Here is a 16700-nt window from a genome sequence, read left to right on the forward strand (position 1 = left end):
CCTTCATATATATGCATGCCACGCTGCCATGCTGCACAGGAACGGTCCCTTCCATGCAGGAATAAGTTATTCCTGCACGGACGTTTGCTGTGTCTGGGAGATTGTCTTCACTATTGTGTTCTGAGGTGGAAAGTGTAGCTTCTTTCCCCAAAAACACATGCACTACAAGCCTCATCTTTGTCTTCCCCAGCAATGGGAAGTTCTAAGCAAAACTTTCAATATATTCTATCATCTGAATCGGGACAGACCGCTTGAGGGCTCTTTTTTTCTTTTAGGCTGTTTTGCCTCTACTTTAAAATGAAGAATGGATAACATTTTTTCACTTTTTTTCTAATGTATGTTCACATTGCAAAGGGCATCTCGGAATAAAACATATTGTCAGTTTTGCTTCTTTCTTAGCTTACAGATCTGTTGGAAAGAGGTTGTTTGTATTTGAATTTTCTACTTTACAAACTTCTGAGCCTAGTTTTGGGAATGTTTTTTTTTTTCCTGCTTAGTTCACTTTTTGCACTTATGTTATTATAAAAGTAGTAGGACCGTTAAGTGTGAAACATCATGTTTGCCTCAGTTTCTATGCTAATGCTTCTTGTATATCTCACTGCAGACTGATTTTTACTTTACAGGTTCCTGTTAGTTCACGTTCAGTTACTCTAATTTATTTCACTGTTTTAGATTTCTGCTGCTGTAACATTGGGATGTGCTTTAGTTAACAGACAGGATCGCTTTCACTGTAACGGCAGCCAAATTCTAGTTTGTTATAGCTTCTATGCCAACTGTCATCTTCTGGTATTGATTCTGGATCTGTTTGTAACTGTTGCTGCATTGCTGTCCCTCCATTCTTTTAATGAATGGACTGAATCATCCCACCTCACCACATCTGTGCATTCTCCCTCCTCCCGTATTTTTCATATTGCTTTATAATGAGAGAAATTCATTTTCTAATATTACATTATGATTGAAATCACTGGATGTAATGTGTTTCCCAAAACTGTTTAAATTTATGCACGTGTGAGGGGGTATTCTTTTCTGTCACTGTAAATCCATATTACATACACATTTCTGGAAGTTACTAAGCTTGTGCTTACTTACCAGAGGACCTTTGACAAGGGAAATTGCTCTTCTTATCTAGCAAGACTTAAGCCTCAATTCCTTTTAAAAATACTGTGTGGGGGTGTCACTTTGCTTAGAACTTCCCTTTGCTGGGGAAGACAAAGATGACCACTGTTGGTTATGTCACAGTGAAGTAATACTGACAGTTATCATAAATACTGTTTTTATCATGCTCCATAAGAACAACTTCATTTAAAGTATGTAATTTTGTTTTTCACATTTCTACCAGTAGCACACTGCAAAGTTCTGTACTACTAACCATGAGCAAAGTGACACCCCCACATTTGTTGCAAGTTTACTTGCTGTTTTTTTTTGTTTCACAGAACCATTTCTTACTGTTATATAAGGCATACAAACCGGCTGTTCAGTTTTAAACATTATGTAATTAACTGTTAAACACTCATAAAGTTACTAACTTATCAATGTTCTTGGGATCACTTTGCAATCTTTCAGTGTCTTATTTTACTAGACAAAGCTCTGTTATGTCTGTCACAGATTTCCTATCATCTTCTATTTACTGTTCCTGTCTAGTTCAAGCCGAGCATTAAAATATGCTCTAATTCATGCATTTTTGTGTTTGCTGGTATTATTGACATTAAAAGCCCCGTTGTAATATGTTGCTGCTTGTACTTCAGGAGTTGTATCAACCGTGATTGAAAGTTCTTTCCTAACATTGTCATGGTGCATGTAATCAGTTCCTTTCATGTCCATGTATATTTTCAGTGCCACTCCTATCATCTGAAATGACAGGAATTTTTCCCAGTCTGCATTGTTACAGCTTTCTGTGATTGCATAGCACTCATATCCTTCACAAAAATCGCTCCACGTCATCCTCCCTGTTTTTCTTCATAAGCAGCACAGTCTTAAGAGTTGAGAGCATTATTGACTAGCAGAATTAGCTGTTCTTTTAGTTGCAGCAGCACTTTGTCATTTCCGAAGTGTGATTTCACAAATTTCTGTAGCAAATCATCCATGGTTGTGATTACCAGAAAGTTGCGCCATGTAACAGTTTTAATAGTACAAACTATGGCTTGCACTAGGCAGCAGAGGTATTCTTTGGATCTGAAAATTGGAAAGTCTCTGACGGCTCTGCACACACCACCACCATTGTAAAGGGGAGACAGTCTGGGCAGCTTTTATGTAAACTCAGGTGTATTTGGTAATTCATAGTCCAATTAAACAAAATAACTGCAACTTGGCTTCTAGTTTAAATCAAAACAAACATGTTATGTTTAGTAACTTCTTACCAGTAGTGTTCAGTCCATACAGCCTTTCCAGGAATCAGACTGCCTCTTGAAATGAAAATTAAAGGTAGTCAATGCTGCAGACCTCTCCTAGGCCCAGCTTTCCAGCTTTATAAACAGGTGCTCCTGCAGAGTACATTTCACAGATTAGCTCTGAGTGGACTTAGAGACCACACTTCCATGGTCTTCCTTCAGATGTGGAAGTAACTTAATGGTTTTAATCCCCAATGCTACTCCTTTTACACCTCAGCAACACTAGGTAATACAGGATAACTTCTGACCATAGCTATCTCAGAATAGTTCCACAGTCTTCACTGCACTTCATTTAAAGGTATATTACACATTTTCCTTATTCAGCATATGTACATGTATGTAAAAGTACATGTATATGTATCCCTATCAGTTGATCAAGTTTTCAGAAACTCGAAATTCATATGGTTGAGACCATATGATCGAGTTTTTGAAAACTCAAAGCCTTTGAATGCTGATCATGGTACACCAAGGATCTGAAAATGTACCATTTTCTTTACTGTAGTGCAATCTCAAGAGTTGGTATAAATAATTTTGCAGGGGAGCTTGCCCCCTGCATAAATGTAAAAAATTGATTTGATCGAGTTTTCAGAAAGCCGATCATACGGTCTCAGCCTTATGAATTTCGAGTTTCTGAAAACTTGATCATCTGACATGGGTATATATATATATATATATATATATATATATATATATATATATATATATATATATATATATATATATATATATAGATATGTGTGTGTGTGTGTGTGTATATGTGCTAATGGTGATAGATACCAATAAAAGACTGATAGCATGCATACTATGGTTCATGAATACATTTTTTTCATTTATCACTCCTGTGAATTTGATGCCAGCAAGCATTTACCATCTACTCTACCCACATCATCAGATGGTTATCTGCAGTGTGTCTGCTTCAACAATCCATGTAAGTAAGCACCATTCTTTCTAATACAGAGGAAAAAACCTCTTCCACAAAATATATTCACAAGCCCCACCAAAGCTATATCCTCATACAATTCTCTCAGATCTTAACACAACTTCACTATATCGCTGCAGCAGTAAGATAGAAATACCAATTGTATTAAAAAGGCTAACACATGACAGAAGACTACAGTAGAAATTGACCACAAAACAGTCCATTTAAAAAATCTGCGCAACCTACTGTAAATCCTTGTTTAATAGGCAAACTGTGAATTGGGAACAGTAATTAAAAATAAAATTTATATGTTGAGGGATTATAATGCAGTTTTACAAGCTTCATTGGACAAGCTATTTAATAAAGGGGAATCGGATAGAAAAGCCCAACAGATATTTAATGCACTACTTGAACTAAAAGGATATACTGTCATAGCTGGAGGTATATGCATGGGACTAAGTTGGAAATTACATTCTCCACAGATTTGCCTAAACAGGATTGATCCTGCAGGAAGTACAAGTGATGAAGAATGTTGTTATAGGGGTAAGCATACCACTGACCATGCTATGGTGATAGGACATTTCCAGCTGCTGCTACACTGTCTTTGAGAGTATGACATTGGAGGTTGTTTCATAAATGGGCACATAAGGGCAGTGATATGCTTAAAGGTTGGTTAAAAGATTTAATAGTGTAGAATATTAGTGTAGATGGAAAAATGAATCCTAGTTGGTGAGAAGGTTGCAAAGTTGCTATATGAGTGAATTAATAGAGATAGAAGGCAGGCAGAAAAGAGAGATGAAGGAGAAAGAGCACCAAATGCAAGCGGTTCAGGGCAGTTTTGGATGGTGAAAATGAGAGAGACCTGTTGACAGACGGAGAAATGATACTTGGACAACAACTAGATTTTCTGCAGCTATCAAAGGCAGTATCAGAATTAATGAAAAGAGGGGAATACTGGTGCCTCATAATAGGAGATCTGAAGCAGAATGTATGAGCATTTAAGACAATGAAGTACTTCTAAAGCTGTGCATCAGGTTTAGTATGAATAGGGAGCAATAATAAAAGGGGACTGTGACATCAGGGAGACTTTCTCTTAATTTCCGGAATTGTACTCCGATCTGATTGTGTCAGTTTTCATTTCATCATCGATCTAAGGGTTCAGTTCTGAGCACTGGAACTGACTCGGCTGTTGTTACAGCTCTCGTAGATTAAAAATTCTTGAGCTTTACCCTTACCCAGAACGCTCATCTCCCAATTACCGCAGATCTTGTTTGTCCCTTTCCCTGACAGATGCATTCACCATTGCTGTCAAGCTAAGTACATTTTCAAATATAACTTTTCTTTTTTTTCACTCTCTTTGTAACTCTTTTTAATAGTCGCTTTCCTTTCAAACTCTACTCACTGTTGTTTCCATCTTGTCTGAACTTTTCTCTGTTTCCTTATTTACATGTTGGTGTATTCTCATTTATCATTGATAGATGTTCCCCTACTCTTAATTTCCTTCATTTTCTTTCTGTAAAAAACAAACAAAAAAGGGCTTCACTGTTGTTTGATAGTGAGTGTTTTTCTATTGTGAGATTCTTCTTCGTCTTCTGCATGAGTGTGTGTGTACGAGTGTCTTAATTTCCTTTTTTTTCGCCATTACTGACAACTTTTTTGTTCGTATCACCAGTTATGTCTCTATTGCCTAGGCTCTGTCCATCTGCAGGAAGACTGTTCCATATGTCATGCTTTCAGTCACAGGGCACTTGTGGAAAGAGATAAATGAACTAATTTTGAAACGTATGATACCCTCAGGCCTTCAGTGAAGCTATATCTGGACCCAGACAAAACAAGGAGCAAGACTGACGTGTCTTCCCATTCTACTTCATCGTTGTCCTCTAAAATTTCAGACAAGCATAAGAAAAGGAGTCTGTCTGTGCCTTCTACACTGTCAGTACCGCCTGTGAAAAGGTCAAAATCTTTGGTTCTGTCAGTGTCTTTGGAACAGACTGCCTCCACACCTAAATCCCTGTTCCCAAAGTGTCCTGTGGAACTGAGTGTATCAACACAGAAATTACTGGTGCAGACCTCTATCTCGATGCCAACTTCTTCTACACCGAGTTTATTAGCTGAGGAACCAAGTATTTTGACTCTTCTGAGAACCTCATATTCCCCCTCATTTGATCCTTTTTTTGGACAGATCAAAATCACCATCTACTATATCTGTGCATTCCACCAAAAGTTTAACTGAAGAAGACGTGGAGAGGCTGGTGAGCAAAATACTTTGGGTGCGAGTATTGTCCAGTCCCTCTTGACTACAGCGCTATTTGGTGTTGGAGTCAAACCTTCCTTCACCCCTCCAATTTTTCCTCCTCTGACTTCATCTGAAGCATTAGAGTGTTTGGCTCCAAGCCTGCTGGTGTTGACTGCATCGGCTACAGAGTTAGACACATCTTTGGAACTGGATTTCGCTCTGAGGTCTACAGTCTGCTCGGATACAGAGACCTCTCAGGGCCAAGTCTGTCCTGTCAGTTCCAAGGGGTCCAAGAGTCGATTCCTATTTTTTCAGAGTCTTCTCTGCACCTTGAAGCATCAGCATGGAGCAGCTCTGCTCTAGCTTCTGTCTCTGGGGCTGTCTCTTCGGAGCGGGGAGTGACCATGGTTCCAAGGCAGTCTGTCTTGGTTCTGGGGCTCCCTTCCATCTTCAGGAGGGCCAGCTTTTGAGGTGATGGAGAGAGCTTTGACTGCTATAGTCAGACAATCGACTCCTTCTACCATGGAGCAAGTATCCATTTTTTTCTCACACCTGGATATTCAACCTGCACTCCCACTCTGTCAGCGGATGCTGAAACCTAGAGAACAGTTCTTTCCTCTTCTGATACCTCTTCATACCACCTCACTGAGGAGGTCCCTAAGAAGATAAAGTGTAAGAGGAAACACTGATTCCCTGGAGGAGTCTATCACTGAAGACACCAACTTCAGTGAAGGAGAGGGATCCTCAATGTCACCCCGTGATGGTCTCCTTTGGAGACATCCTGGAAATACTGAAGCAGAGGGTTGACTGGAAGTCACAAAATCCTTCTTCCAAGGAGTTGGTGTACCTGCAGGCTTTCGGCACCTGACCATGTACCTCTTGAGTGACTCTGCCTTCTGATGAGCTCATTCAGTTGATCTCTCAGCAGACACGAAATGCCTCTGACACTATAGAACCTATTTCCAGGAGACCTGATAAAATCCTGTCCATTCCCGAAGACTAACAGTTTTGAGCTAAAAGGTTAGCTGTGGGGTCATGGCATCTGCTACTAAGAAGGCACTGGCCAACGAGAGTTCCTCTATCCATCCACTGGGAGATATGCCTGGATGCGCCTATCCTGGATGCGCCTATGTGATTTTGTGGAGCTATGCTGATTTTGTGGAGCCATTTAAGTCTTCATTCATCAATGCACCCTTTGACAGATCATCCCTTTTTGGCCCAAAAGTTAAAGAAACTCTATCCAGGTGTGAAAAGGATGGAAAGAACCTTTCTGTCATGGGCATACATTTTTCCACCCCTCAGTGATCTTTCTTGAGGCACCAGAAAGAGAGTGGAAAGATGTGGTTCAGAAAGTCCCGAGGGCCTTTTCATATGGAGGTAATTTCCGTAGGGGCAGAGGGGGGGAACTTTAATGGAAGAGGCCACTCAAGAGGCAGAAGTGGCCTGCAGAACCAGGGTTTCGGGGATTCTTTCCCAGGAAAACCGTACCATCATTTCTGAATTGGAGGCAAAATTGTCTTCCTCTGGAGGCAATTGAGGGGGCCTTTATCCCTGCACCAAAACACCTGACAACAAATAACTTCCAATACTTGGATGCAGATGATCATTTCCAGAGGCTGTTTAATCCCCTTTTCCATTTCTTGTATACAGAACCGTCCCCGATGTTCCTCCCAGTTCCTCCCAACAGACCAGGTAGAATCCAGAACTTACTCAAGATTTTTTTTAGTGACAAAAAAGACAGGGGACTGGAGACCAGTTTTGGTTCTAAGAAGTCAGTTCATCTAACCAAATTCTGTCTGGTCACAATATAGTCCATACTTCCATTTCTGGAAAAGGATGACTGGATGTGCTCCATAAATCTTCAGGGTACGTATTAGCATATACAAATGGACAAATGATCCAGAAGTTTTCTTTGCTTCTGCCTGGGAGCCAGTCACTACCAGTTCAGAGCTCTTCCCTTTGGCATCATCACAGTCCCCAGGGTGTTCACCAAATGTAGTAGCAGCTCACTTGGGACTGCAGGGATTTTGAGTGTTTCCATATCTAGACGATTGGGTAATTACCACCCTGATCAGGCACAAATTGTTACAAACAAGAGATCATGTACTTCACATTTGTTCTTTCTGGGAATAACTTTAAATTATGGAAAGTCAAAATTGACCCTAACACAGAATTTAGTATTCATAGAAGTGCTCCTGAATACCTGTACTTCCGTAGCATCTCTTCCCCCTGTGAGGTTACAAAAAGTAACAGTTCAGGTCCAGAAGATCATCAGCAACAGGAAGTTACTGCTTGTTTAGTCTTATAAGCACTAGGCTTCATGGCGGCAACAGTAACTCTTGTTTCCTTAACAAGATTTCACATGAGAATAGTACAGTGGTTGCTAGCATCTTAGTAGTCGATGTTACATCAGTCCATGTCTGATCTGATCTTTATCACCAGTCTTTGCAGAAAAGATTTAGTTTGGTGGGCACACTCCAAAGACATTCTTCTAGGCCACCCCTTTGTCCCACCACAGTCCAAAGCCATAGTGACCACGGACGTCTCCCATGTAGAGTGAGGGGGCATTATCTGGGCAAGACTGTCCAAGGCACTTGGTCCCTTGCACAGGCCAACTTGTATTTCAGTGCCCTGGAGTTAAGGGCAGTACTTTTAACATTGCAAGCCTTTCAGTCTGTTCTTCCTTCGGGAAAGTTGCGATCCAGACAGACAATATGTCAGTGGTTTGTTACATCCGCAAACTGGGAGGAACCAAATGCTACCCCCTATGTCGAGAAGCTCTCTGGGTGTTGCAATGGGCAGTCTTTTCCAACTGCTTTCTGTTAGCAACGTACATAACTGGGAGTTCCAGTGCGATAGCAGACAAACTAGGCAGGTGTATTCTTCTGCCTCATGAGTGGTTTCTCTGTCCAAAGGTGACGGAAAAGATTTTTTGTTGGTGGGGCCAGCCTTGCTGTGACCCATTTGCCTGTCTCCTAAAGAAGTGCAGCAACTATTTTGTCCTGATCCCCCCTCCAGGGGAGCCCCCAAGAGATGCTGTTCTACACACCTGTCCCCCCGGACTGCTGTATGCCTTTCCCCCTAATTCCAAAGTTCCTGCAGAAGGAATCCAGCTAAAGAGCAAAGTAATCCTCATTGCACCTTATTGGCCTCGACAGATATGGTTCCCCTTCCTTTAGCCTTACCTGATTCAGCAACCTTAGATTCTGGACCAAGTTCCAGATCTTCTGTCCCATCCAGAGGGACTACTTCATCTGAGCATTGTGAACCTCAAGCTGACTGCTTGGTTTCTGCAGTTCCATAGATAGCCAGGCTCCCTTCACTTTCTTCCCTGGTATGCCATTTTCTGTAGGCCTCACATAAACCAGCTGCATGTAAACACTATGCTAGCAAATAGAGGTTTGCTTTTTGGGCTTGTGACAACAATATTGATCGCTTTTCAGCGCCCATTAATAAAATCCTAGAACTTTTAGCTTCACTGTTCAAGGCAGGTGCTTCCCGGTCAACCATAAACATTAATTTAGTAGCTATTTCTAATTTCCATAATGGTTCTGAAGAATCCTCCTTGGCTTCTCATAAGCTTTGCAAAACTTTCTTAAAAGGAATCCTGTTGCTAAAACCTCCTTATAAAGATCCTACTTCATCTTGGGATCTAAACTATTACAAACCATTGTTCAATCTTCCTTTGAACCATCAGCTGAATGTGATCTAAAGTTTTTATCCTGGAAATCTATATTTTTATGGCAATAACCTCAGCCAAAAGGAATACAAGCCTGATGTAGACCTCCTTACCTGATTTTCCACAAAGATAGACCTTCACTAAGAACCAACCTTTTTCTTTTTGCCTAAGGAGAGTCAGAGACATACATCAACCAGACTATTAATTTACTAGAAATTTTTCAAAATTTTGCTAACAAAGGTGAATACTACTTCCATTTATTAGATGTTCACAGACAATTATGTTTCTGTCTTCATAGAACTGAAAATTTCAAATAAAATTTACGTATTATCGCAACCACATTTTCATGCTGCGATAATTGACGTAAAATTGAAGAACGGACATTTGGTCTTACCTTGTAAGGTCTGTCTGATATGTGTTTTACAAGAAAGTTTAAACATTTTTAAGGTGTGATGTAAGGCTGGATTGTAAACAGAGAGTTTGGTAAAGCAGTTACCATTTTCATCTGCTGCTTCTTCACCGACTCTGCGGTGGCTTGACTGGAGAAACTAGCTGCAGTCTCTGTGCCTTTTTTACATGCATCAGAAGAACGTCTGATGGGAAGCAAAGACAATCGAGGGAGACTTTTTTTTTTTTTTTAAAGTAGAAAACGGCATACTGCAAAATCTTTTGCATCTGCTAACTTCCTTTCATTCCCCCAATGCTAGTCTCACTTTATGGATCAATTATATTAGAGAGGTTAATCAGATGTTTAAATGATTTTGCAGTACTGCCGCCTTTTTCTACTCGAAAATCCCCTTGATTGTCTTTGCTTCCTATCAGACGTTTAATCCTCCAATGGATTAGCAAGCCACAAATTGCAAGCAATGTTTGAAAACCCATACTCGTTTTACAAACTGGAAAAAAAAAAAAAAAAAAGAAATCAAGATCGTGTTTAACAGTCTACTACCCTTCCCGATCACTTTGTAAGGAGTCAAACAGTGTATACTGCTTTGGCTTTTTGTTTCCTGATGCTTTCTGTTGTCAGGGCAAAAAGGCTGAGAAAAAGGAATGTGGAACATGTTTTAAGTATGGAATGGGGGAATTTGCTTAACTGACATCTTGAGACGCTGGCAGTAAATGGGGAAACCTATTTTTTCAAACCTTAATTTTTTTCATCCGTCGAAGTGAGGAACCTTCCTAAAAACAAGAACACATTAAAGAAAACGTGTCTGAGGTTTTCTCATACTTCATCGGTCCCAATTGACACAAGGGAAAGCAACCACCATTCGCTCAAAAATGTGGTTGCGGTAATACGTAGACATGGCCAAGTAGTGTGTAAAGTGACACTAGCCAGATGGCACCTATTTCTTTTATCTATAATAAAAAGAAAATGAATTTGCCTAAGACTTTAAAGGCACATTCTACAAGAGCTGTAGCTACTCCAGCAGTTTTTCAGTCTAGAGCTCCTATGGATGATATTCGTGCAGCAGCTTGTGATACCTTTATTACTCATTACAAATTGGATTTGGTCTCCAGGAGAATAGCGTAATTTGGTTTATTGGTGCTCAAACAATGAGTAAGAAGGTCACTGAAATACCAATCGGTAAATACAAAATGAAAACTCCAGCAGAGCTAGAACTTCCACTGAGTGACCTCCCAAACCTCTTGTATCAGTGGCACATGGGATATATGCAAATGATCCTTATGAACATCAGGTGTTTCAGCTAATTGGCGCTTCTGAATGCCCATGACTTGTTTCATCATTTTAATGGACAATTTCAGGCCAATAAAGCCAAACCCCTCTAGCTGTGGATATGCATATTTCGACCTTATGACCTCGTCAGCACAGCACAAGCAGAGTGTTTGACTAAGCGTTAGAGACACAGGGCTGTTATACACAGCTGATGTCCATTATCATTATGGTCACTGCAAAAATATCCCATACAACAAACTAAAACAATGAGGGAGAAGGTCACTGAAAAACCAATCATTAAATACAAAATGAATGGGTTTGGCTTTATTGGCCTGAAATCAAAGCCTTTGGTCAGATGCGTAATGACTTTTTTGCCATTGGTGTTACTTGCACGTTTTCGGATATGGACTGTATGAAAGCTGTTGGGTTGCTGTATTCTTTGTGTGTGTTTTTGGCAAACTCTATTGGAGGTAAATGGAAGAAGAGCATTCTGGGTGAGGGTAAAGCTTGAGAGTTTTTGGCCAGTGTGAGCTGTAATAATTGCAGAGTCTGTTCCGATGCTCTGAACTAAACCCATATGTTGAGGATAAATGAGAATGGATAATACAGATGGAACGCTGTGGTGAGTATGTATCTTCTTTTTAGAGGTGATCAAAGGGAGGAGGACAAAAGGCTTGCAGAAGACAGATTTAATTTTGAAAGGGAAGTATTAGAGGATGACACCAGAAAGATAGTACTTTTTTGAAACCAAATAAGGCAGCAAGAGTAGATGACTTCCCAAGAAAATGTTGTATTAATGGACAGAAATAAGCATCACCCCTTTTGCCAAAAGTATGGGGCTTTAAGCCCAGCAGTTAATGAAGCAGTGATAGTGGTATTACCAAAAGCAGCATAAGTTTACCCATTAGTCAGTAACTGAAACTAATTGCATTGATCAGTGTTGATAAAATTCTAGTAAAAGTGCTAGCTTAAAAGTTGGAGAGAATATTCACTAATATTGAAGAGAGACTAGAGTCTTTTCGAGAGTGAGGGACAACTATGAATTAGTGGAACCTGACCGCCTTTTTACAGCAATATGGGGGAAATTAAATATGGCAGAGATAGTTTTGTTTGATATTAAAAAGGCATTTGAGTTGGACTGTTAATTGGAACTTTTTGTTTAGAGTACTAAAGGAAAGGGATTTGGGGAAATGTACCTTATGTGGCTAGAATGGCTTTACACAAAACTCAAGTTTTAAAAGGATAGATCAATAGAGGCTTATCAGAAAATGGAAATGTAACAATAAGGACAAGACAGAGTTGCCCACCTGTCTGCAGGATTGATCTTATTGTGGCTTGCAAAGTGAGGGGTTTCTTAGGTGGGAAAATGGGAATTGTAGGTGCCCAGCATGCCTTTTATTTATTTGCAGGTGACTGCTTGCAGATTAGTGATATAAAGAGATATTCTAGGGGACATTAGCTATATTCCAAGAGTTTGGATGTACTTTGGGCTTCAGTGTAATGCTTATAAATCTGTTGAGGAAGCAAACAGGAAACGGATGCCTCTGCGGACTTAAAAAGAAAATGTTTCTAAAATACTTATGACTTTTGGTAGAGAGAACCTGAATGGAAACATAAGAATTTTTCCTTTCTGCTGGAAAGGTTCAAGAAGTATTTGGGGAAAGATTGCAACCTTTTATACCATTTCATGGAGAATAGCGGTTATCAAGGTGATTGTGATAGCACATGTACTGTTTACAGTGTGAAATTTACTAGTTCCAGTGTTTCGTTTGAAGTTAATAGAGTTACAACCCCTGATAAATGAGGCTGGGCTATGAAATAAAAGTAGAAGATTCTCTGCTGTTAAAAAAAAAAAAAAAAAAAAAAAAACATTTTTGCAAAGTATGGGGTCTGGGGGCTTCCATATATTCAAAAAAAGGCATTAGTCTGTCAAGGAGTGGCTGTTAGGATGGGAACATGGTCTCAAAAGAGTAAGAAGATTGGGGAGTTGGGCCTACAGGTGGCGTATGGAAGAATCAAAGTATACTGCACTGTTGCAGCTTGGGTGAAAACTGCATGAGAAAGTGTAGGGATTGTAACATGGTCCCATATGAAGACAGTTGATATGGAATTCCCATATTAAGACAATTGATAAGAGAATTCTGCAAGATGTTTGACTAACTTTGTAGGGAATACAGTTTATATGATTCGCATTTGAAATGCTTAGGCATATAGGTAGGTAGGTAGGTAGCACTTAGTATTCAAACGAAAGTTATGCCATGGCAGAATTAGTCCAGTATAAGGAAGGGAGGGGAGCTTAACATATGAAGATCTAGGGGAAGTAAAATGAAAAGCAATCCAGGTAAGGATCCAGAGAATATGGAAGAAGGAGTATCTGATAGTTGAAGAGGAATGGGAAGAAGTCTGTGACAGGGTGCAACAATTGAGGGAATGTCCAAGACTGAAAGCTCAACAGATGATATATATTTTTTATAAATGGTATTTAATATCAGAATAATTACATAAATAAGGTAGGAAACAATTTCAAACTGTTGGAAATGTGGAAGTGAGGGGGCAGGCTTAAAAACGCATTTTGAGATTGTCTAGTGGCAAAAGATTGTTGGGCCAACGTTACCCAGAGGCCTAAATGGAATTTCTTCCGGACAAGAAGAACTGAGCTAGAAGTTCATTATAGCTAGTACACAAGAATGGGTGAAAACATCAGATGTGGAGTGGACTGGACTTTGCCCAGTCTTATATAAATATCTTTGGGAAAAAGCTGCAAGACTTCAGTACATGATACTACTTTAAATTTGTAAAATTATATTTTGATACAAAAGATACATCTGTCACTGTCATTTAAAGGCCCTGACAGGGCCTCTAAGGAAGATACTTGTGGAAGGGAAAAAAATGATGTCCTGACTAAATCATTGTTGTAATATTCCAAACGGATGGGTTTTCAGTTCTGATATATGGCTGGAGTGCCAAAGTTTAAATCTTCCGTGATGCATACATCAGACTTAATGACCCAAGTCCACAAGAGTAGGGTTATATTAAAGGATGTATGAGCATCAACCCTCAAAGTATATCACCACCAGCCCAAGCGCAGGTCTCGCACTGGTCAGTCTGATCTTTGCGTGGTTGGTTCTATAATTTCTGTGATTCAAATAAATACCCCATTGGGGAACCTTCTCTGTATTTTTGTTAGATGTCAGCTAGGAGGGATAAGTGTAAGTGAGTTAGACAAATTCACTGCAAAGACCTCCATATCAAGTGTCTTTTCTGCCTAAGCACAGAGCACCATTATAAAGCTTGTTCTTTTTGCTAATCTTTTGTGCCCAAGACCTTGAGTTCCCACTTGACTTCACTAAACACATTCTTGGAGATCCATTGACTGAAGCATATGGCCCATTCCAAGGTTGTTAACCCCAACACTCTGGACATCCCTGTAAGTAAAAAATTAAAAGGCTTAGGCCTGACTCTGCCTAGTCTTGACTCTGACATACCCGCAGAGGGTACAGAACCCACAGTATAGCAAACTCTTTCTCAGACACCCTATATGATGACAGCTCTGGAGTCCAGTATAGAGTCTGAGGATTACATGTCTGAAAACACTGTTGCTGTAACTGAGAATGGAGAACTGCAGGTCATTATTTCAGAGAGGCCGGGAGACATCTTGCAAATTTAAGTAAGGAAACTGTAATGAATGTATGTTTTAAGTACAACCTAGTGTTTTAAAATGTGAGCCAGTTTTACAGATGGGATGACTTTTGGAACTGTATGTGCCATACTTGTGTTTCTTATAATATTATAGTGTCCTTGCTGTAGGTGTAGGTGGTGCTTTACGGAAAATGTATATCTTGTATAATAATTAAATTGTGTGTTTTGTATTTCTGTTTAGGAGGATATTCCTCGCCAGCTTATTTACATTGGTCTTTACCTTTTCCACATTACTGGAGCATATCTGCTGAAGTAAGTGTTTCATATATTAATACTAAGTTTGTTACAGCTGCATTTCACACTGGTGGTTAAATAATGTTTCTTTTTTCCTTTCCTTCAAAGTCTCAACAGACTTGGGCTTGTCCTGCTGGTACTTCACTACTTCATTGAACTTCTCTTTCACATTTCCCGCCTTCTGTACTTTTGTGATGAAAAAAATCAGAAAGGGTGAGTATGTTTTTATAAAAATTAAAAACACATGCTAATGCTTGTATGTGCATTTGTTTTTGTAAGGGCTAGATTCTGTGATGCCTAGAGACTGAAAACATGTTATTTGTATTGTTTTTGGTAAGCAGATAGACATGCTGTGGTTACAGTGGACTTTTTTAATTGCAGTTCAGTTGACTTTTTTAGTTGCAGTTCAGTGAAGTATTAATACAGCATTACTAAAACCATGATAAAGGGTGCTTTTTGTAAGTATTGTGTATCTTAGAGTATGGCTTGGTATTCCAAAGCCTGTTGTGATTCATAACAAAGTGCACCATAATGTAAGACACTGTACACCATCCTATCATCTGTGTAGGCATTGTACTCTGTGCACGGAGTACATTTGGAAAAGATATCCATCTATGAGCATGTGCCTCTCATGTAAGGAATGACAAAGGAGTACCAGCTGGTCGCTGTGGGGTATTGTATGGGAAGCAAGCCACATACTACTGCTGATACTGCACACCACAGCACAGCGATCTCCCTTCCCCTGTAGCTGTGATGCTCAGCAGCCAGAGCTGAACAACTTAGTGATACAAAACTCCTACTTTATGTGGTAGGAATTAACTCCACCAAAACCGGAGTCCCTTGTGGAGCAGGCAAACCTGCTATCACAACCGACTCTGTCCCAACACTACCAGTAATACTGTCGAGCTCCCTCCACTCACACAGCACTAGATCCCCTCATCACCATGCACTATAGTCATGAACTCCAGTCTTCTGACATGACAGCTACCTGCTACATCTTTAGGAATCATGTACAGGATGGCAAACCACAGCACACTAGTGTAAGGCAGCATATTACCAAATAGCTGCACGTAGGTACTAGGTAAGGCATAATGTACAAAACAAAGCTGCCTTACATTGGTGAGTTATGTGGTGGTGTCAGGCTTCACAGTGCTGATTGGCATCCTGTGAGCAGGTGTAAAACATTCTCCTGTCTACTATTCAAGAAATAGGATTGGGAGAGAGCACTCTGAATTAATATTGTGATTTCTGTTTCTGTCTGGTGGCAAACTAATATACATCAACACCCTCTGCTTATGATTACAGAAGTACTTGGAATAGTAGTTGTCAGAAAGTAGGGTTCTGCCAAAAAATATCACAATCAAAACAGTGTTGAAAACATCATAAAGAGATACCTTAAGCTGATGATTTAAAATTGCATCAGTTTTTGCTTCTTAGGACTTTTGTAGCAGTAAAACATTGCTTTGATATTAGATGATCTTCGTGCTTCACTGTTGCAGTCATCACACTTGGGTTATCTGCCTGCAGGTAGCCCTCAGTCCGCCTGAATACCAGAGTCTTAGGATTTCTGTGACGGATGCTGTCGCCTCTTCCATGACGTCAGGTCGTCGGGGGTATAAAACAGGGAGCTGACGCCATTACTTCAGTCTTTCTTGCCGAGAAGGAGCCCAAAGCAGAAGCAGTTTGCAAGTGCTGGTCGGCCACTGCCTGACATTTTCGTTTTTCAAGTTTCAAACCTGAAGTCTTCTAAAGCTAAGTACCCCATTGGGAATCCTTTTTTCTTGCTCTAACCGATGTCAAAAAAAGTTAACAATTGTCTTGCCTGTGGAAAGCAAATACCTCACAGAGATTTTCATTCTTACTGCGTCACC

General features: G+C 40.0%; 1 protein-coding gene across 1 annotated transcript in view; it reads left to right on the forward strand.

Moving 5' to 3' along the window:
* TRAM1 (translocation associated membrane protein 1) overlaps positions 1-16700 on the forward strand; it is a 641016-nt gene that overhangs the window by 474960 nt on the left and 149356 nt on the right. The window contains exons 7-8 of the mRNA XM_044067154.1: positions 14777-14847; positions 14938-15042. Coding sequence (XP_043923089.1) covers positions 14777-14847; positions 14938-15042 — 176 coding nt within the window. The remainder of the gene's footprint in view (positions 1-14776; positions 14848-14937; positions 15043-16700) is intronic.

This window comes from Protopterus annectens, chromosome 3.part1 (assembly GCF_019279795.1).
Source record: "Protopterus annectens isolate FY-2018-M chromosome 3.part1, PAN1.0, whole genome shotgun sequence".
In the NCBI taxonomy this organism is placed as follows: domain Eukaryota; kingdom Metazoa; phylum Chordata; order Ceratodontiformes; family Protopteridae; genus Protopterus; species Protopterus annectens.